Source organism: Morchella sextelata (assembly GCF_020137385.1).
Source record: "Morchella sextelata strain SCLS chromosome Unknown scls_18, whole genome shotgun sequence".
NCBI classification, from domain to species: Eukaryota; Fungi; Ascomycota; class Pezizomycetes; order Pezizales; family Morchellaceae; genus Morchella; species Morchella sextelata.
In genome coordinates, this window is record NW_025408633.1 from 485184 (window position 1) to 507016 (window position 21833).

Sequence of the window (21833 nt, forward strand, 5' to 3'; positions counted from 1 at the left end):
AATCCAACCACACACCCTTGCCTTTGTCCGGCCCTAATACTAATGGACAGGCCGTTTTATTGGATATTGCACTACTCACTAAGCCTAATTGGGAATTTATTACGCTTTACTAGGCCGTCCAATGAGGTAATGAGCTAGAGGTATCGTAATGTGAGTTTTTGGTGCTTGAGTTCTTCAACCAAATAGTTCGCTCGAGATATTCCTCAGATTCGTCATACTGCTACGATTAGGAATTCCTTAAAGACGGTAAAGTCTTCCTGGAATCAAGAGGCGGTTAATGGTTTTGCATAATGTTAATCCGTCAGAGTTATAATTGTAGCTCCATATAGTTAATGACTTGCATGCCCTGCAGCCTGGAATTAAACCCTTTGGCGGGGTTGTGACGCAACCAACGCCCGAGTGATTATTCATGATCATCAAACTCACCACACACAAAATACGACAGGGTCAGTAACCAACCAGCCCCTTCGCCAAGGCCTCCTCCTTGCCTGACATCTCCTGCACAGATCACAACAAAACACCAAGCACCGTGCAAGATGGCTATGGAATTCGACTTCTCGAGTGTGAACCTAAGGTGCGTGTATCTTGCGTCTATCTATCCATATAGGTCTATAGCTGACCACGTTGAGGTTTAGGCACCAATCGATATTCGCTTCGAATAGATCAGCTACGGAAGGTTCGTGTGGCCCGGCCGCATTGCATTGCAGGGAGCTCTCGGAGCTTGGGAGACAAGCAAGCAAGCACTGACGTTATTGAACACCAGTGGAACCGGGACTTTTAAGTCCAAACCAGGGCGGCTATCTCAGTGAGATTGACTTTGAGAGCACTCTCGTAGATGTCGATCCGTATGGTGGTATGTCTCCTCCTCCTCCTCCTCCTCCTCCTCCCCTCCCACCGGTCGCAATCATGGCCGTGATATCGTCGGCCTTGGCTTAACACCAGCTATCTACACAGATGAAGAAATCAATCATAGCACCCGTCCCGAGCGGGTCGCAGCCATCGAAATTTCCACGCACGGTGACCTGATCCTCGAGCTCACCTTCAAGCGCGGACAAGCGCGCTTCCGCGTTTCATCACAAGTCCTGTGCCTAGCGTCACCGGTGTTCCGAGCCATGCTCGGTCCGAATTCGTCGTTTCGGGAAGCGTGCGAGCTGCGCAGTCACGCCACTGCTGGCGGTGGTACGGCGGATGCGGAGCCGTATGTGCTGCCGCTGGAGGACGATGATCCGGAGGCGATGGCGATCGTGCTGTTTGCGCTGCACCTGCAGAACTCGAAGCTGCCGAAGTTCATCAAGGAGAAGCGCACGATCTGGAACATGGCCATTATCTGCGACAAGTATGATTGTACGTCGGCGTTCAGTGTGTGGGTGGACGGGTGGGCGGACGGGTGGCGGCGCAGGGCGTTTAGGAATAGTGGGCATGGGCTGTGGTTGTTTATCAGTTGGACGTTTGGGCTGGGGGATGTGTTTACGTTCATCTCGAAGAAGCTCATCCTCGAGGGGTACTACCAGACGGAGGGGGGTAAGTTCCTGAGTAAAGAGGGATGGAACCTGGACGGATTGGCGATCCCGGAACCAGTTATGGGTGAGTAGGACCCATATCCAAGTGTACTCTCCTGGGTTTTCGGGAGCTATTCTAACGAAGGTGCGGTAGAAATCATCCTAAACACACGCCGGACAGCAATCACGGCAATGATCGAAGAAGTACTAACAATGCTCAACAAGTTCCTCGCCGGCGGAGACGGCAAGCCGCTCTGCAACGCCGCCTCCCCACTCGAGGACTGCGACCTCATGATCCTGGGCACCCTGATACGGGAATGCCAGGTTCGCCTGGGCATCTACCCCGACCACAAAAAGTACCTCCTCATGAGCGTCAAGGACGTGCACGAGAAGCTGCGGAGCATCAAGCCGCGCTCCGTGGGCGACCTGTCGCGCGGTGGGGGCCATGGGGCTCCGTGCTATTACGATTTCTATCTGCTGCACAACAGGCTGGATAGGACGTTGGCGGGCATTGGGGGGCTGGAGTTGGCGGATTTTGGGTCTCGCCAGGGATTGCCGATACGGAGGGTTGAGACGGGGGCGGGAAGGAATCCGGCGCAGGATGAGGTGTATACGCCGTCGCTGACTTGTGAGCATCATCTTTCTTACTTTCCACTGCGGTGTAGGGTCAGAATAGCTAATGAGATTGTTTTTTTTAGTGATCAAGAAGCTGTTTTATCCGAAACGAAGGCAGTCGTCGAGTGCGCATCTTGCATAAACACCAATTATTACGTTGGTGTGTAATTTACTATCGGTTTCGGGAGAGCACCAGTGGTTTATATTACGATGGGATGATGGGTTTATGGGCGAACTGGAGCGAGGGAATGTTTTAGTTATATAATACATGTACTTTGTATAGCCTGGATCAAAGAAAGCTACATAACGACTCAATGACACTTGTATCCACATTGGGCATGTCACACTGTTTGGGCACAAAGGGATAGAGTTACAGTAGGCACTGTAGCGTTCCGCCAACGTGAGGCAGCTTCCCACACTGATACTCCCGCTGACTAAGCACCACCACACCGAACAGAGACCCAACGCGTGCACCTGTGACCCTCTTCTCCCTTGCCTGCCTGCCTGCCTGCCAAATTCCACATCCCAGCAATAATTAAACAGCCCGCAACCAGCCCCACACAGCACAGCACTCACACACACACTCTCACACACACTCTCACACACACACACACCCCGTCCGTCAAAAGGCTTATCCCACCACCCCATGCAGCAGCCCCAGCCAGCCCCGCTAGCCCCGGGCGCGCCAGGCCGCGCACAGCTAGAGGCCATGGTCAAGCTCGTGCATGACGTAACCGGCCGCCCGCTCAACGAGATCAGGACGGACCTCGAGCACACGCGCGACCCGCAGAGAACCATCGTGAGGATCATGGAGGGCGAGGTATGTTGTGTCTTTCTGTCCTGTGGTGTTTGCGTTTGGCTGGGGCGGGGCGCTTGGGGTGTTTTGTTTGGGGGCGGGGGAAGTGCTGATGGGCCAGTTTTTGAAAGGGACGGCGAGGGATCCGGGGGTGAGGAACGGGAACGGGAACGGGAATGGCAATGGCAATGGGGGTGGACGGGCGGGTGCCGGGGGTGCGGGTGCGGGTGCGGGTGCGGGTGCGGGTATGGGCGAGAATGTGCATATGGGTATGGGTATGGGGAATGTTCCGGACCGTGCGGTGCAGATGCTGGATCCTCAACTGGCACCACCGCCGCCGCCGCTGCTGCCGCCGGTGGTGCACAACAACTGGCCGTGGAGGGAAAGTGGGAGAGAAGGAGAACGGGATACGGCCAGTAGAAGCCCCGAGAAGAAGAAGCACGTACCTGTTTCTGTTCTGTTCTACCCCCAACAAGGTCTGGCTGGTATGGTTACTGAGACTCCCGCTAGGAATGCGCCGATGCAGGTTATCGATCTCTGCGACTCGGAGGACGAATCACTGCCGGCATCCCCGCCGTTTATCCCCCAGCCACAGCGGGCGATACAGCCGTCGCCGGAAACACGGCGGAGGAGCCCCGGCGCAGATCAGGCCGCCAGCACGAGGTGGACACACGCGCGGCGGGACCCCGCGGGCGAACCGCGGGCACCTCCGCCTCTACCGCTGCTCTCGGCCCCCTTCGAACCAGCGGAGCGGCCGGTCTCGCACTCTCGGGGTCCTGTAGTTGCGGAAAGCAGTAGTGCAGCCCCTCCGGTTAGTAGCAACAACGCATGGACGACCCCCGTACGGCCTCGACCCCCGCCGGCGAGACACCATGTACCGTCTGCGCCCCCGTCGCCTCCTCCGCCGCAGCCGGCGTTCAGCGCCTCCCCGCTGTTCCGATACCAGGATTCTGTGTCCCCGCCGCCTTCATCGTCGCCGAAGCCGCGGGTTGTGACGCACGCTGATTTCCGCGTCGACCCTGCTGCGGCCCCGCCGCCACCGGTGTTCAAGACGTCCGTGGCGGCGGGGAAGCGGGTGAAGCTCGATGTCATCGCCATTGACTCCAACTCTGACCCTGACACCGACTCGGGCGGGCCAGCGCCGCGCGGTGCGGTCTCTGTCCCCAACACAGACTCGATCCCGAGGCGAGCGCGGAGGGATAGGCACTCTCCCTCTTCTTCACCGACAAAAGAGCCGGCGCTGAGTGCTGCGACGCGCTCGCTGCTGCAGGAGTTTGAGGAGGAAGCGCGCGGGGGCGAGGGGGAGGATGATGATGATGATGGGGGGCTGGTTGTGGGCGCGGGTAGGAAGCGGAAGAAAAAGGCGCCGGCGAAGAGCGCAAAGGCGAAAGCCACCGCCGCCGCGAAACGGAAGACGAAGCCTCCTCCTCCAGAGGTGTTGGCGGAAGAGGCGGCGGCGGTGGAGGAAAACGAAGGCACGGTCGAAGAGCAGCCAGCTGCGGCGGTGGCGGCAAAGAAAAGCGCCCGCCGCGCCGCTGAGAAAGAGGCCACCGAAGAGCAGCCAGCCGCGGCGGCAAAGAAAAGCACCCGCCTCACCGACGCCGAGAAGGCCCGCCGCGCCGCCGAGAAAGAGGCCGCCAAAGAAGCCGCCAAGCTGCAGCGCCAGCAAGAACGCGAAGCCAAGGCCGCCGAACGGGAGGAAGCAAAGGCGCAGAAGAAGCGGGAGCGCGAGGCCAAAGAGCTCGAGAAGAGGCAGGAGCAGGAGCTGTCACTAGCGAATAAGCTGCGCATGTCGCGGAAGGACTCTGTGCAGGAGATGATCGTGGACATGTCGCAGCACCTCAAGGAGTCTGCGGCGGGCCAGTCGCTGGCGCGCTTCCTGGCGGGGTTGGGATGCGAGGTGAATACTACCTGGTATCCGGCTCTGCCCGAGGGCACGGCGGAGTGGCGGGTGGTGAAGTGGCGGAGGAAGGTGACGGCGCAGTGGGATGAGGGGCGCGCGCTGTTTGTGCCCTTGCCGGCCATGAAGGTCGCCGACGAGTGCCATCTGCTTGTCTACCTCACTGCGCAGGAGTTCTGGCAGCTGGCGGAGGGTGCGGAGGAGGCTAGGCTGGCGGGGCATGTTCAGCTGGTGAGTGGCTTCTCGCCGGGGATGCAGGAGGTGAAGGTGTTGTATCTGCTGGAGGGGGTGGAGACATTTATCCGCAAGAACCGGAACAATAGGAATAGGGAGTACCAGAACAGGGTTCGCGCGGCGCTGGGCGAGGGGGCGAGTATTCCGGCGGACGCAGAGATCCTGGACGAAGACGTGCTGCAGGACGCACTGTTGGAGCTCCAGATCGTCCATGGATGTCTTGTACACCACACTGCGTCGGGCATCGAGTCGGCGGAGTGGATCAGTAAGTTTACGACCGACATCTCGACTATTCCTTACAAGTAAGTTTCCCCCCTCCCCCCTCTCCCCCTTTTATCGGTGCTGATGTCTGCTTTGCCTGCTGCTAGGAACTCGCGGAGCGCAATCGGCGCAGCAGGCTTCTGCACAGTCGCCGGCCAGCTCCGCGTCGGTATCGGCAAGGCAGATACGTTCCGCCGCATGCTGGAGGAGATCCATCGCGTGACGCCGAGCGCGGCGGAGGCGGTGGTGCGCGTGTATCCGGATGTGCGGGCGCTCGTCGCGGCGTTTGCGGAGTGCGGGGAGGAGGTGTTGGCGGATTTGCCGGTATGTGTTGTTCTTCTTTTTATATCTGCTATGTGTTAGTCATGGCTTGAAGATTCTAGGCGGGGGAATTGGGGGGTTGGGGATGTGGGTATGGAGAAGAGCTAATGGATGGGGTTGATGCAGATCTCGACAACAAGGCATGGGAGGACAACCGATAAGACTGTGGGGCCGTCGATTAGTAGGAGGATTTGTGGAGTGTTTATGGATAGGGATCCGGATAGTGTTGAGATCTAGCTGCTTCCTTCCCTTTCTCTTTAGAATCCTTTTTTTTTTTTTTTTTTTTTGCCTTCTTGGTGTTTTTTTTTGCTTTCTGGCAGGGGTCTTTTGCTTGGTGCTTACGGGATTCGGCTAAGGATTCGATACATTACATGTGCAGAACTGGAGATGGATTGGCGTTGGTTAGTTATATAATTATGTGGTGGTGGTGGCTGTGAATAATATTGTTAGCTACTGGTGCTTAGGCCGTGTTTTTTGCGGTGGTGATGGTGATGATGTTGTGATGATGTTGTGATGATGGTGATGATGGTGATGATGGTGATGTTGAGAGTGGGCGGGAGTGGGAGTGAGCGGTGGGTGGGAGTGAGTGAGTGGGTTCGGCGAGTGATATTTTATGAATGCAAACCAAGCCTGCACAAGCAGGACAACTACCCAACGCCAAGCCCCACAATACTTGACTTAGATCCATTCCATACATGTAGCTAGCCCACACATCAACGCCCGTCTGGTTAAAGTACGGGTCCGCAGAACAAATCATCTTGAGGGGTAAACACGGGCTTGGTACGGTATGTCGAGCTGGGAGTGTATGGTAAGGTTAATGAAGCACCGGAGTAGCTTCTATCAGTGGGGAAATCATTCGTCATTCATGACGCTCGCGGTGCCAATGGCTCCCGTATAAGGGAAAGTAGAAGACACGGGCCCAGACTTGGGTTCGAGGATCGTGTGTAAGAAGACCCAAGGGTAGTAGAACGCATGGTTCTATTACGAAGGAGGATGAAAGTTCATTTATCTACTTATACAATTACCGCACGAGGGGACAGACACTCCTCTAGAACTCCGCCATCCTCCCGGGTAGCAGAGTTAGTATGAAAGCCCGTACTACTAGGAGGACATACACTTAGGCATAGTTAATTGTGGGAAGAGATCCATCCAGAGGAAAGACTGAAACAACCGCACCAACTACCCGGTATCCACGCTTCAATTCCCTCCGGGCTGTCGCGGGAGTAAAGCTGTACGTCCCCGCCCATGATATGTATACCAGAAGAGTTGGCAGTTTGGGATTATGCCATATAAACCACCCATCGAGACATCAAGCCAGCAGGCACAGTGTCCTCTCATGAATCATGATCAGCTTGCAATTGATGTCAGCTTATGGGCACACAGTATTGGCCGGGCCAAGTCCGTCCGCCCCGAGCTAAGCAAAGAATCCAGGGTCTCGGTCTCAATGGCACAGCGTCTATCTACCCTCATGTACCAGTACAAGTTCGCCAATTCACAACCCCACCAATATCGTGGTACCGGCAGGTATTGTCTCAATCAACATCACGGTGTATCACTCACGGTAAAGTAAGCATAAACTTGAATCCCCACCCCGGGGGATACGCACTAGTACAGTGCAGTACGGTAAGCACCCAATCCCCACCCCCTACACCCCACACGCGCGCGCCGCCGCCGCCACCCGGTACGCAGTCCATCTACCGGCGACTAACTAGCGCACCCAGCCCACGTTGTCTCTCGAACGCGCGTTTCTTCCAGTCCAAGACTTTTACCAAGTGCCTTCACCCCTTCCCCCCAACCCCCACCCAACGCCCCAACTCGGGCCATTGCTTGTTCCAAGTCGGAATTGCAAGAGGGGAGGGGATGAGGTTCAATTTTTCGGCCTCCGGAAGAAAGAATCCCAAATACCGTGTTAATTTCTTCTTTGAGGCTTTCAGGAGCAACAGATGCGGTTTCACGATGACGGATCACATCACATCGCATCACGGTAAGGTGGGTGGGGTGGCTGGCTGCAGATACTGAGATTGCTTGGCAGGGACCGTTTCATGTTTACTCGCTAGCGTAGCCGGGGTTGGGTTTGTTTACAGCTAGGGGCCGTTTTAACCTTTTAACCATAATATGCAAACCACACGATAGGACTGATGAATGAAAGAGTTTTTAGGTAGGCACGAAAAGTATTTCAATTCTTCTAGAGAGATGATGCATACTTCTGCCTATCTAGATGTGCGGGCCCACCACAACTTGCCCGCCCCGCCTAGCTCTACTACCACTCCTCCTCCTCCTCCCCTCTCTCCCCACTGTTTAGGATATACAAACTGCTACATCTATAACAGTAAAAAAAATTAAAGAAAACCAACATGTGTATAATAACCACGCAATGCATAATTCCCCATTAGACCACTTTAGTAAAGAAAAAAAGACACCTCAAAACCCATTTCAGGCCATTATTTCACACCTCGTTTCACAACAGAAGTCGAAGATATTTAGCAAGCCAAAGAGATCTTCAACGACTTGTCGCTGTTAGCGACGCCAAAGTGCTGCTCAACACCGGCAGAGCGGTTGGGCTCATCGAAGGTGCTGAAGAAGAAGTACGGGATGTTATCGGTCTGGAGAGCACAGGTGGCAGACTTCCAGTATGCCTGGAGGTTGTCAACAGTGGGGACGGCAGAGCCGAAGTTGTCACCGCCAGTGGGCCAGCCGGTCTCGCCGATCATGAAGGGCTTGCCGTTGATGACAGCCTTGGTGGCGGCAATGGACTGGTAGAAGATGTCCTTGGCCTGCTCGATGGTGGATCCCTGCCAGTAGGGGAAGCCGTTCATCATGATGATCTGCGGTTATGTTAGTATTATTGTTCGAGTATGAGTGAGAGAGTGGATTTCTTACATCAGAAGCCTCAATGACGATGGCGTTGGTGCCGTTGACCCATGAGGTCCAAGTGTCCGCACATCCAACCAGGACACCGGCCTTGTACGCCTCATTGACCATCCCCTTGACGTCCCAGATCTGGATAGCAAGCTTGGTGGGGTCAATCTCCATTCTGTACAGTGACTCGGAGCCAACATTGACACCAGCCAACCAGTCGGTTCCCCATGTCTGCATGGCATACTCCAAAGCGGCCTTCTCGGCGTTGAACTTTGCCTCATCAACGGCCCATACACCGGCCCAGATCTTTGCGCCAACCGCCTGGGCGGCAGGGACAGCCATCTTCAGGGTGTCGCAGTCGTTGGTGGAGTACAGCTTGAAGGTGTTGTACTTGACGGTGCTGGTGGACCAGCCCTGGACAGTCTGGAAGTCCTTGGTCCAGTCGGCGGTGGTCTTGCAGGACCCGTCGGGGTTTGTAGCGCCCATGTTGAAGCCGTTTTCGAAGTTGGCAACGGGGGTGGCGGAGACGACGGCGGCGGCCGCGGCGAAGAGGAGGGTGCTGAGTGAGTACTTCATGTTTGTGGTAGTTTGTTTTAGAGGAATTAGAATGTAAATTGCAGTAGTAGCAAAAGAGTGTAAAGTAAGTTGTAGATTAAGTTATTAACGATAGTGGGCTCGAAAGCAATAGGGCTGTTTGAAGTGAGTGAACGTGAGTGAGTGGGATAAACGAAAGGAGGGGGGGGGGATGGGATAGAATGGGCAGTATTTAAGGAGAATTCAATGTCTACCTGTCTACATGTAGAATACAACGTACCCTAGCTACGGAGACAGACCCACCCGCCGCCGTAGATTGTTCTACCTATTCCGGGAGGTCAGGTTAGCTTAGACCTGGCAAACATATTGCCCCCCCCCATACTCCCATACTCGTACATACACCGAGCACAGGCCCTGGTTGGCTGGCCGTTTGAAAAACGCGGGAAATAAAGAATCTCGAATCTTGATTCCATAGCAAGGGTTCATGCAATCCACCTTGGACCACCCACACACACACCAGCCCAGCCCAGCCAATCCCTGCGCTGTTTACCCCTGCGCTAGCACTTTTACTCTAGGTGCAAGCCCGGTCTTGGCAGAATGTAGATCTCTCGGGCCCTCCCCTCCTCCACCAAAGATAGAAACCCTGGGGGACTTGCACGGGATGAGCTTGAGAAAAATAAAAAGAGGGAGCGCTTGGTTTTTCCGTAAGCCCACTACCACTTTTATCTCCACCGTCGTGACGACTGGCTGGTACTACGGTTGGGCAGTGGGTATGTAATTTACCAAGAGGATTGGGATTGGAAGATGGAAAGCCTAGTAATCAGTACCCCATTGAGTAGGGAGTACGTGGTAAGGGATGAGCTGAGGGAATGATCATGGGCCTGCTCTCTCGACTCTGTGCTGCTGGAATAGGAGGCGGTGTGTAAATAAACTACCTACATACATCACCATCATCGTACGGAAGGTTAGCTGCACTGCAGCTCAGTTGACGATTGCAGCAGTGAACCATAAATCCAGCGCGCGCTACAAGTTGGTACATACACTGGTTGTTGTTGACATCGGGTGGGTACAACACAAAAAACGTCCAGAGGCGTTTAAAGGCAGCGGGTAGCAGATTTGAGACCTTTGTGGCTCCCCCAGCGGATGACAACGGTTTGGTTTCCCGGTGCAGCTTGCCCGGCCAGGTTCGTTCGTTACTTTTGGCTTTTTTGAGAAAAATGTGGATGTGGGGTTGAGGTTTTGTTTTTTGCCCTCCTCAAGATACGAACATGGCTTGCTTGCGTGGCCACGATACCAAACTACAAACATCTACGTGGAAGAATTGAGTTCTGTTTATCAGTTCTGCAAGCCTCTAAAAGAGCACCTCGTATAAAAAAAACCGGGAAAATAGTAAACTAAGGGGGCCAAGAACTTTAAAAAAAAAATTGCGGGACCCAGAAATAGCACGTCGTCGTCGTCGTCGTCGTTCATCTGATCTGATCGCCATGTGATGGGCAGTGTTCGGCGGGTTTAGAGTAATCTAGAAGCCTTTCTGTGCAAGGAATGATTCGTAGGCCAGTCTTGGGGTGCGTACGGATTGTTCAGCAAGACGTTTCTCGTTGGCCCACTTAGCGATTTGTTAATGATCACTCTGCCTGAACGGCCAACTGGAATTGAGTCCAGCGCCGTGGCCATTGAGGGTTCACAATATGTCCAGGGAAACGAACTTCTCTGTGGAATCTTTGCCCGAGCTGACATGGCTTTCTTTACCAGTGCTCCCAAGTGACGTCCATCTGTCCACGAAGGAGAGATATCACGGACCTGCCTGTCAATTGAGAGCCTCTGGCTATCCATTCCCAATGCAAACAACAGCCTCGTATTATTTTCTGGGATAGCAGGCATCTGGAGATTGGGTTAGAAATGCCAGTAGAGGCAGAGCATGCGCAGCTGGGAATACCCATCAAGTCAGCTGGCCATGGGTAACTCTATCTCTGCCCGGGACTCGGACTCGGACTCGGTATCCTCCTGGCTTGACATCAAACACTCATGACCAAAGCTGCCGGAACGTTTGCTAGCCCACTTCTCGTCGCATAAGCAGCAGGTCCCCCAAAACTTGAATCGGCTTCCTCGGCGGCCGCCCGCCGGACGGGCCTCGTCGGTCGGGGCGTGTTTGGTTTTCCATGGTCAAGGTCGTGCAAGGTCCGGGGGCACGCATAGAGTACATGCCCTTAATTTGCACGCAGGGGAATCCAAGGACGGGGGGATCTGGGATTAACATGGCAGTATATTAATATATTGGGGTTCCTATTTCGGCACTCTACTTGAAAGAGAATATGGTTCGAGGATCCGGATTAGAAATGTGGTTTTCCTGTCGGATCCTACTACTGTATGTACCTGTAGTTAACAATCCCACTTTTGGATGCGCAAATAATCACCCCCCACCCATGCCTCTGCTGGAAGTTTACTATTCCTCCAGGCTTCTTCGAACTTCTCCTCCTCGGCACGTATTACACAATCCCGATCCAACAGCAGCAACAAAAAAACACACAAACATAAAAAAAACAAAATTAATTACAGTACCCACACGTAACTACCTGTCAATCGTTCCCCCTTGAAATTGCTCTACCATACATGTACCACTGTTATGGTTATTCCACCACCACCACCACCACCACCACAGCCCACCGTTTCATCTTCTGCTCGCTTAGAAACCCTGGACCCATCCTGGCCAATTCCTCTTTTGCTTGGGACCTGAGAAAGAATATTAGCTAACAAGGCATCCGGGAGACTCCGTGCACCGTCTTCATGGCTTAGTTGGTTAAAGCGTCGGTCTCATATCTCACAATATGACTGGGTCACTTAGATCTGGATATCCGAAGGTCGCGAGTTCGACTCTCGCTGAGGACATTACCTTTTGCTCGGAGTCGGGAGGGGGGAGATGTTTTGGTGTTTTGGTGTTTTTAAAGTTCTAGTTGGTGGTGGGGTTGAGGCGGGGCGGGGGTGGGGTTGGGAGGTGAAGATTTTTGCATGGTGGAGGTTAGGATCGCTAGGGTTGACAAATGATTACTGTTAAAACGTAAACTGAATGGCTCCAGAGTGGCCCCAGAGATGGCCTGGATCTCTACGCTCACGGCTCACTTGATGGGTGGTGCCAGTGGGAAACCCCATTAACTTCTTCGGGGTGCCTACAGATTAATTCCACCGATTGTGTGGTGGGTTCACAGAACATCACTCGTACGATTTCTCTCTTTCCAGTCTGCGAACGATTGATTGATTGATTGATTGATTGATTACTTCAGTCTGCGAACGAACCACATGATGAAGAGAGGAAACTGCACAACCCATATCTACATCTTACTCAGGCGGCTTAACTCGAGACAAAAATACCACCGCAAAGCACTAATGTGAAAGATTCCGTGAAGGGGATCGAAAAAATCCCCCGTGAAGTTCTACGTTTCGTCGCGGGTTCCCTTATGCAAATGCCTTCCCACAAAACCTAGAAGCGCAGCGCAGATAGAAATTGGCTTAGAGTGTGCTCTACTGCACTTTTCTGTGGCTTCCAATTGCAATTCCTGATCGATTGGGCTCTACGTGGTATAGGTATCAAAGTGCAAGCCCAATATTACTGCGTCCGCTGCTCTAGAGCGCTGCACTCGAACAGAACACCGCTCCTCCCCCGGAACCTAACACCCTTAGGAAACAAAAAAAAAAAAAAAAAAAAAAAAAAAAAAAGGAAAAAACAACCCATCAATCCAACCTCTCGCTTAACTTTATTCAGTCACTGCACCTGCACTTTGGCCAACCTGCGCTTTGCATCCTTTCGCAGTGGAGGTGAGGATTTTGTTTATATACGCCAATTTACCCGGTTAAAACCAGTCTTCATGGCTTAGTTGGTTAAAGCGTCGGTCTCATAATTATGACTGGGTCTTTAGATCTGGAAATCCGAAGGTCGCGAGTTCGACTCTCGCTGAGGACATTCATTACTTTTTACCTTTTTTTTTTTCTAGTGGGAATGGTGAAGGAAGCGGGGATGGGGTCTTTTTGCGGCGGGCGCAGGTGGGGAGAGGTTGGGTGTGTAGATTAGAGGGTCATGGGGGATCACTCGGATGACGGGTGATGTGCTATTGATTGATTGAATACTTATTGATTAATTGTATGGGTGATGTGCTATGGTTATTGACGCCGTGTACTCTACTGTTTTAATGGAAATTCACAGCTTTTCTGATACAGGAGCACCCGGGTTTAAGTCGACCACCTAGATTACCAGATACCCAGCCCACAAACCCCTCAATTGAAAACCTCACAGCTACCCCAATATCTCATCAGTGCACCCACCACCACCACCTTATCAGGATCTAGCTACCGCCATTTCAAACCCCACATTGCACAATCCACATAGTCATTGCAAGAAAGAGGGGGAAAAAAAAAAAGAAGAAAAGAAAAAAAAAACCATACGTACAACAGAAAAGAAACGAAAAAAAAAAGGGATCTGGAAATCTATTATTACCCCCCCCCCAAAAAAAAACCCAAACCTCACTTAAGCCTTGATGAGTTAGTACCACTTCTTGAGGTCGTCCTCGTCGTCGATATCCTCATCGGCCATGACTGCCATCCGCTGCTTTGGCCTCGGGGGCGGTGGTTTCGCGACGGGTAGTGTCTTGGGCTGTGGTTTTGGCTTTGGCTTTTTCGGCTTCTTGCTGGTCGTCGTCGTAGTCGTAGTCGTAGTGGTATCTGTCGTAGCTGTCATAGCTGTCGTAGTGGCCAGCGGGGGCAGTGAGGAAGAAGAAGAAGACGAAGGGACGGACAGCGGCAGCGGCAGTGAAGAAGGGCCACCCCCATAAAACCCACCCCCCAAAAAGTCCTCCAACCCCTCCTGCCCCTCCCCCTCCCCTTCCAACTCCACACTCTCCAACCCTCCCCCTCCCCCGCCCCCGCCCCCCCCGCTCTTCGCAACCACCACCTCCCCCGCCGCCCCAATCGCCACCCGTTCCCTCTCAAACCTCACCAGCTCCTCCCTCCACGCGCCCTTCCTCTCCTCCACCTGCGCCCTCCGCCCCGCCGCCCACCGCTCAAACCCCTTCTCCGCATCCGTGTCGCCACCCTGTGACTCCTCCGCGGCGGCCACGAGCGCAGATAGCTCTAGTAGCTGTGCGTGCAGGGCTGCGGCGTGCGATTGCGCGGCGCTGAGGGTGCCGCTGAGGCTGCTGAGGGTGCGTAGGTGCGCGTGTAGTGACGTGGTGGTGGTGTGGTGCGCGGTGAGGTGCGTGTTGAGGCTTGTGATGAGGGCGTGGGCGGTGCGGGCGAGTGTGTCGTTTTGGGCGGCGGTGGTGAGGAGGCGGGTGTGTGGTAGTCTGTGGGGGGGGAGGGAGGGAGGGGGTGTTAGTGGTGAGGGTGGAGAGAGCGGGGGAGAGGGAGAGGGAGAGGGAGAGGGAGGGGGAGGGGGGGGTTACTCAGACAGGAATTCGCGTGTTAGCGGGAGGTTCGACAGTCTATCGTATCGTCAGTTAGTGTCTGTGAATAGCATCTCCAAATCTTCCCCCCCAGACCCAACTCACATCTCCTCCGTCTGCTCCTTCGTCGCCCTACACACACCGTTAGCACATCACATCCCCATCCCCATCCCCATCTCATCTACCCCGCGCCGCCATCTCAAGGAAAAAAACGTACATCGCAACATCCTCGCCACCCCCGTTCCCCCCACTCCCACCAAGGCGCTGCACAAACCCCCGTATCCGCTCCATGGCCGAAGAAGAAGAAGAAGAAGAAGCGCAAGTAGTCGCGCTGCGTGTGCCGCGGTCGCTCGTAAAGACAGTCAAGACAGCGCTAGAGGCGCAAGGCGTATTCGGGCGGCAGATCTCGCGGGTCGCTGCTTGTTCAGCAGAAGAAGGTTCCGCAGAAGAGATGTTCTCGATCACGACGACAATCCCCGCCGGTAGCGGTAGCGACAACGACGCCGACGCCGACCAGCTCCTCGCCTCCCTGCACCTCCCCTCCCACTCTCTCACAACCACCGCCCCCACCACCCCGCGGTGCAAACACACCAACCCCCTCACCACCGCCCTGCACTCCCTCCTCACGACCCTCCCCCTCCCCCCCAGCACCCTCGCCGCCCTCCTCGCAACCGCCCCAACCCACTACACGCACCACCCCCCCCTCCTCCTCCTCCCCACCGGCACCTTCAGTCACACCCTCTGGCAGTCCCTCCTCCCCACCCTCCCCCCCACGTTCTTCGCCACCCTCGCCAGCGCCCTGGGTTGCACGCACCTCGCCATCAACGCGCCCATCCCGCCCTCCTCCACCACCCGCTCCCCGCTCGCCCTCACGCCGCTCCACGGCGCCTTCACCGACCCCCCGCTCTGGGTGCGCGCCGTCCAGAACGGCATCGTCCAGGTGTGGCCGCCGGCACACTGCATGTTCAGCCGCGGCAACGTCAAGGAGAAGGCGCGCGTGCTGCGCTTCCCCCGGGTGGAGGGGGAGCAGGTGGTGGATCTGTATGCGGGCATTGGGTATTTTGCGTTTTCGTATGCTGCGGCGGGGGCGGCGCGGGTGTGGTGCTGGGAGGTGAGTAGTTGGAGCGTCGAGGCGCTGCGGCGGGGCGCGGGTGAGAATGGGTGGGTTGTTGAGGTTGTTGAGGAGGGGGGTGAGGTGGTGGGCGGGGTGCGGGGGCTGGATGAGGGGGGGGTGGGGATTGTGGTGTTTCGGGAGAGTAATGAGTGTGCGGTGGGCAGGCTGCGGGCGTTGGGGGTGCGCGGGGTGAGGCATGTGAATATGGGGTATCTGCCGGATTGTAGGGCGGTGTGGCCGGCGGCGGCGGAGATCCTGGGGGACGGGGGGGTCGCGCATGTGCATGGGAATGTTGCGGTGGGGGCGGAGGGGGAGTATTCGCAGGAGGTTGTGGAGAGCTTTGGCGGGCTGCTGGGGGAGAGGGGGAGGGGGAGGGTGAGCTGTGAGCATGTGGAGGTGGTCAAGACCTATGCGCCGGGAGTGGTGCATTGTGTTTTTGATATCAAGATTGAGGACCAGCAGTAGTGCAGTAATAATATTATTCTTAGAATGTAGATACTAAAAAATACAAAGAATATCTTGTATAGCTCCTTCCCCTCCTCTAAACCGAGTGATTGACACCGGAAATGCTCATATGGATAGATGGATATTTGTTTGGCCCTTTTCGTGCCCTCGTTACTTCTTACTCCCGGCGCTTCGTATTATCATATCATACAATGGCCACTCGATGCCACGTCCCCGAACCCCCCTCCCATCTAGCTCCGCGCCCGGAACTTGTTCGGAATGTTCTTCTCAATGATCGGACTCTGCTCCAAGATCGCCTGCGCAATCTCCGCATCCTCCTCCTCATCATGCGTCCTAAACTACACCCCCGACTCCCGTCAGCACTCAAACTCAAACCCACCGCCCTCTCATCCCCGTCAAACCCAATAGGAAGAAAAAAAAACTCACATGCTCAATATCCTCCGGATGATTCAGCTCCTCCTCCGTGCTATCCTCATTATGGTACTTCTCAAAATGGTGAATCTCATACTCATACTCCGGGTCGCCATGGTGTCCCGGGCCTAGGCCAAAATCCGGGAGTGTATTCCCCGCATGTATAAACGCCTGAAACTCGGCCATCGTGATCTCGCCGTCGGGTCTGCCGGTGTTAATCAAGTCCGCGACCGTCTCCCACACATGCTGCTTCGTCTCCTCGCTGGCGGTGCTGTCTGGCTGCTCCAGGCCGTAGAAGCGCAGCACCTCGTCGCGCGTCCACGTGCCGCTGTTGTCGAAATCGTGCAGGTGGAAGAAGGCGCCCGAGTCGAAGTTGTAGATGTGGTGCTCCTCCTGCATGTGCCGTTCGGACCAGGTTAGGTCGCCTTCGGCGTCGTGGCTGGGATGGCCGTGGGAGAGGGCGTGGTGGGCGAAGAGGAGGAGGGCAGCGGGAGTGAAGTGGTGGAGGTGCATTGTGGTGTGGTTTGGAGGTTTGGAGATTTGGAGGTTTGGAGGGCGCTGTGTGGTTGGTTTGATGGAGATGAGGAATTGTAAAGGTGATGAATTGGAGAGCTGGCTTCATCATGATCTTGCCCCTGATCTGAGGTGAGCGACCGGCCCGCGCCACCGGGTCGCGGTCATCATGCAGGGGTGCACGTGTGCCAAGATGCGGTCATCTGAAACAAAGACATGATAAAGAGGTGCTCCATTTAGTAGTTATTGAAAATAGGAGCTCGAGCTGCTCGCGCCTGTGTGTATCATAATGCTGTGTCAAGCTTTGATATGGAGATTTGGGGTGCTTGTTAGATAAGGTGAGTGATGCTCTGTGATGCTGGCGAAGCAATCATTGCTTGATAGTGTTGGGTATGCATTGCTCCGGTCATCAAGGGATACAGGAGATAAGTGTCTGTTAGATTAAGATGTTATTCCTCGGTAGATATCCGCAGGATGAGGGTCCACGGGACACAGCCAGGGACGCACGCGGCGACACAGACCCGCCCGCATATAACTACATGATTATACGGCGAAAAGCCAGCTGAAGGAAGACTCAACAGGTAACAACAGGATGAATGATTGTATCACGGAGGAGGAGGATGAGAGGCTGTCTACTTATACATAGAATAGGGCACGTATAGAGAGCTAGACTGTGGGCACCGTTACTAAGACCACCTTACACCAGCGTACATATATCGATCGCCAGGTCGCTTCGTTGTCGAGTGACATTCTGTGATTAGACTTGAGATATCACTCGGAGGTGCAAGACGAATTGTTTAAGATACCTCTAAGATACCGCAACCCTAAATTCTATATACAAGCCCAACGCCAACCAACTCCAAAGCCCACTAACAGACCACACAAACCCACAGCTCAAGCCCCCAAATGTATAAACGGCGCCCACTTCCTCGGCAACAACGGATTCTTCCCCCTCGCCTCCAGCACCGCATCCCTCAGCGCCCTACTAACCTTCAAATGCCCCTCCTCACTCCCCTTCCCATCAAACAGGGCCTTATAAAAGGCCACCGCAATCTCCGTACACACCGCCGACTCGGCCGGCCACATCGTCGCCAGCACATGGTTAAACCCCGCCAGCTGAAACCCGCTCGCAATATGTATAATCTCGTCGGCCAGCTGCGTCGCCGCATTGTTCGCGGTCGAGCATGCCGAGAGATACGCAATCTGCGCCGTCTTTGCGTTCTTGCGCGAGATGGCGGCCACGGTGAGGCTGTCGGCTGTGTTGCTGTCCTTTTGGAGCATGAGGTGGCTCTCCGAGGGGTCGTAGGCGTTGGACACGCCGTGGCAGGCAAAGTGCATTACCTCGAAGGAGCCGAATTGCTTGAGCACGTCGTCGGCGCTGGGGTGCTCTAGATGCTTGGAGACTAGGCCCTTTGTGATGTCCATGATGCCTTCGACCTCCTTTCCGACGTCCGGAAGGGCACCTCCGCCGGGTGTTTTGGTCATGCTGACGAGAAGGAGGCGGGGGTCCGGCTTGCTGAATATGCTGAGCTTCTTCCCCCGGGCGTATGAAAGCGCCTTTATAGTCGGCGTGTATGAAGAGATTACATGGCTTAACGCATTCTCAGTCGAGCCTCGGGAGTGGTCTCCAGCTGCATGGAATGGCGCTATGTTCAGCCTGCCAGTACCAATCCACCAGACGTGAGGCGGCTTGTCAACTTTAGAGTTACCATGCTCGTCTATGATCTCTAGATGCTGGAGAACAGGCTTCACAGCAGCATTCCACAGCCACAGGAGCATTTCCCGCATCTTCTGATTGCGTTCGGCATACTCACGCATTTCAGCTGCAGGCGATTTCTTCTTCTTCGACTTCTTTGCTGGGGTTTCAAAGATGACGCTTAGTCGATCTTGAATATCATCAAAATTCAGGTCTGGAAGCGGTAATGCGGTAATTGAAGAGCTTGTGAGGATGATTGCATCGCTCCGATAGCTGGAGCTGACAAAAGTGACCACCGGGCCATCCTTTGCCCAAGATTTCAACTCCTCTTCAGAAGGCGCAAGCTGGAATCCTTCACAGCCAGGAAGCTTTCGGATCTCCTTTAATATTTCCTCCATCTCTTGAAGCGCTTCTTCTCGTCTCTTGAAGGCGCGGCTTCGAGCTTGCAGATATGCCTCCTCCGTTTGAAACGAGCGGGAGTCGGCAGTATGGCTATCGTAACTATCTGGCAGCGGGGTGTCGATTTCAGTTCTAAGATCTTCCAATTTCTGGAATTTCTCGGGGTGTCTCTCTTTGAGATCCGATATATCGCCTCGATAGTCGATGGTAGACCCTATGATGATTCCACGACTGAGCTCCAACAGGCCAAGGGCGTGATATGCAGATTTCCCAGCCTGAAGAGCCACACAGGCGGCTGTTGCGGGGAGCCCGCTTATTTTCAATAGCATTTGCTGCTTATCTTGCCCCTCGAGCGACCGTGTACTCACTTTGGGAAGCATCCGGATGGCGTCCTCGAGCATCTGGCTTGATTCTTCCCATCTACCAACTTGGACGAGAGCCCCAGCGGCGTATCGTGCTCCATTGATACGAGCCAAGGGAGCCGAATGATGGCATTCCCAGGCCTCAATAAACAGCTGTACAGTATCATTATCGGCTCCATCAAAAACTTCCGTGCGAATCAAGCCCAAATTAACCAAAAAGCCTGCGCGATCAGTGTGGTCCTTTGGCACTACTGAGAGCGCTTCTTCAGCGTAGTAAAGGGCTTTTTTCATTTCCAACTCATCCCTTTTCTCCTCCCCCAAATTCTTCTGCGTGAGGAAGGCGGCCAGATTCGACATAAACTTGTGCCGTGTCGTATCTCCCGGCAGCGCCACCTCCAAAAGCTCTTCCATAATCTCTGTGGCCCTCACGAGGTCCGCCCGATCTCTTGTATAGTAGTATTTCGCCTCCAGGCACCCCGCCAGATTGGATAGCGGGATGTAGCTTCTAGGTTCCATCGGCGGGGTTTGTTCCACCGCTGCTTCGGCGCATATTATCATTTCCTCGAGATTCTCTTGCGTGGCGGCCCGCTTGAACATCATGTACTGAAGCCTGGCCAGGTTATGAAAAATCGGGACTCGTACTTCCTCGTCCCCCCATCGATGTGCCACTGTGATTCCTTCTTTGGCGTACAGTATCGACCGTCGGAGGTCATCCAGGTCGCCCTTGCGTTCGTATCTCGAACCCAGGCTGAGAGATATCATTGACAGGTGATCGACTCTATTGACAGTGGGGTCATTCAGCGCTACCGCTTCCTCGTTATAATGAATAGCATTGTCGAGAGTCTCCAGATCCCCAGTATCTTGATACTCCCTTGCCAGGTAGCTCGCCAGATCCGTCAAGGCCCCAGCTCGGTTTGGGTGGCCGGGAGGCGTCAATTCCAGCACTTCCCTCGCATGCTTTATGGCCTCACCAACCGCCTTCAAATCCCCCGTCTGCATATAATCGTCAATCAAGAGCCGACACAATCCCACCAGCGCCTCCCCCCTCCCCGGATGAAGCCGCGGCGTCGCCTCCACCCGCCTCCTAAAGAACGCCACCATCCTCCTAAAGTCGCCCACATCTTTCGACTCCTTATACACCTCTCTCAAAAAGTTGACCACATTTGCCACCAGATGACTCCAGTCCGGACCGTCCTGCGGCATCGTCTCCGTCACCTCCTCCCAGCACACCGCCGCCTTCCTCAGATCATCGATATCCCCCAAGAGCTGATACCTCGCCCACAGATGCTTCGCCAGATTATTGACCCTCCCACTCCTATGGAGCGCGCTCGCCCTCCCCGAGTACTCGACCGCCTCCCGCCCGTAGTGCACCGCCATCTGCAAGTCCTCAATGTCCGCCGTCTGCTTATACTTGCGCTCAAAAAACACACACGCCTTCGAGCACGTGCTCGCCCGCTCCTCGACATCCGGCTCCCCCTCGAGCTCCGACATGACGGCGAGCGCAATCTCGCAGTACGTTATCGCCTCCTCGATATCCGCCAGCAGGCCCGTCCTTACGTGCTTCATGCTCATAAATACTGCCGTGTTGGCCAGATGCTGTACCTGCGTTGGGGTGTCTTGCGTTAGCTCGATGGCCTCTTTGGCATACTGGGTGGCACCATCAAGGTATTCGATTGCGCCGGTGTGCTTGTAGCATCTATTTAGACCCTTGTAGAGGCCTCCGACGAGGTCGGCGCGGCGGGCATCGTCAGTGTCGTCGGGGGGGAGGGCGGAGAGTGCCGATTGGAGGGCTGCTAGTGATTCGTGTAGGTCTGTGAGGTCGTGGGTGGTGTCGTATTGGTCGTCGAGGGTTTTGGAGAGCTCTTGGAAATGTTTGATGAGCTCTGAGGGGTCTGTTGGTAGTGTACTGGACATCTTTAGGAGGTTGTTAGTTATTACTAATTACTTGTGAATATTAGGTTTTTTAGGGGTATACTTGTGTGTATGTGTAAATATCGCGGGTCTGTTGAGGGCTATGGGAGTGGGGGTATATAATTAAACAATAACTAATTGAAGGCTAATATGCCTCTCTCTTGTTTGGCCGGATGTCTCTTTTTATTTATCCCGCTGGTACCTAGCGGGATTTTATGCTTAAAACCGCATGAGAACAATTTGGTTGGCAGCGGCGCAGTCTTGCCTTGTGTAACGAACACAAGATATTGGTTACTTACCGGACCGGCTATTGGCTGCTAGTGGCTATGCTAAAAGTCTTGTCTGGCTGTACCAGTGTCGCAGTACATACATGCGCTCCACTCTAGCAGGAAAGTGGTTTAAAAAAAGATCCAGGCTGAGGATATCGGTACTGCGGAAGTTATCGTCAGTTATCGTCAGTACAGTTCTGCACTTTTATATAAGTGCCCACTACCACGACTGCCGCTTACTCAAC

General features: G+C 54.6%; 7 protein-coding genes across 7 annotated transcripts; 2 read left to right on the forward strand and 5 right to left on the reverse strand.

Annotated features, from left to right (window-relative positions):
* Nucleotides 1-536: 536 nt before the first annotated feature.
* On the forward strand, nt 537-2256 carry H6S33_004640 (uncharacterized protein; the record flags this gene model as incomplete). The annotated part of the gene is made up of 6 exons (XM_044835982.1): nt 537-574; nt 636-676; nt 764-853; nt 955-1584; nt 1654-2127; nt 2198-2256. 6 exons carry the CDS (start codon nt 537-539, stop codon nt 2254-2256), a joined length of 1332 nt encoding a protein of 443 aa, XP_044690613.1.
* Nucleotides 2257-2760: 504 nt separating this feature from the next.
* Nucleotides 2761-5863, forward strand: H6S33_004641 (uncharacterized protein; the record flags this gene model as incomplete). The annotated part of the gene is made up of 4 exons (XM_044835983.1): nt 2761-2934; nt 3032-5346; nt 5413-5629; nt 5753-5863. 4 exons carry the CDS (start codon nt 2761-2763, stop codon nt 5861-5863), a joined length of 2817 nt encoding a protein of 938 aa, XP_044690614.1.
* A 2243-nt stretch (nt 5864-8106) lies between these two features.
* Nucleotides 8107-9061, reverse strand: H6S33_004642 (uncharacterized protein; the record flags this gene model as incomplete). The annotated part of the gene is made up of 2 exons (XM_044835984.1): nt 8107-8451; nt 8507-9061. The coding sequence occupies 2 exons, from the start codon at nt 9059-9061 to the stop codon at nt 8107-8109; spliced, it is 900 nt and encodes a 299-aa protein (XP_044690615.1).
* A 1477-nt stretch (nt 9062-10538) lies between these two features.
* Nucleotides 10539-11180, reverse strand: H6S33_004643 (uncharacterized protein; the record flags this gene model as incomplete). Its single annotated transcript, XM_044835985.1, has 4 exons — nt 10539-10625; nt 10726-10749; nt 10820-10900; nt 11079-11180. The coding sequence occupies 4 exons, from the start codon at nt 11178-11180 to the stop codon at nt 10539-10541; spliced, it is 294 nt and encodes a 97-aa protein (XP_044690616.1).
* A 2370-nt stretch (nt 11181-13550) lies between these two features.
* On the reverse strand, nt 13551-14739 carry H6S33_004644 (uncharacterized protein; the record flags this gene model as incomplete). Its single annotated transcript, XM_044835986.1, has 4 exons — nt 13551-14349; nt 14449-14487; nt 14554-14580; nt 14666-14739. The coding sequence occupies 4 exons, from the start codon at nt 14737-14739 to the stop codon at nt 13551-13553; spliced, it is 939 nt and encodes a 312-aa protein (XP_044690617.1).
* A 1518-nt stretch (nt 14740-16257) lies between these two features.
* On the reverse strand, nt 16258-16951 carry H6S33_004645 (uncharacterized protein; the record flags this gene model as incomplete). Its single annotated transcript, XM_044835987.1, has 2 exons — nt 16258-16365; nt 16454-16951. The coding sequence occupies 2 exons, from the start codon at nt 16949-16951 to the stop codon at nt 16258-16260; spliced, it is 606 nt and encodes a 201-aa protein (XP_044690618.1).
* An 894-nt stretch (nt 16952-17845) lies between these two features.
* On the reverse strand, nt 17846-21322 carry H6S33_004646 (uncharacterized protein; the record flags this gene model as incomplete). The annotated part of the gene is made up of 1 exon (XM_044835989.1): nt 17846-21322. One exon carries the CDS (start codon nt 21320-21322, stop codon nt 17846-17848), a length of 3477 nt encoding a protein of 1158 aa, XP_044690619.1.
* Between the last annotated feature and the right edge of the window lie 511 nt (nt 21323-21833).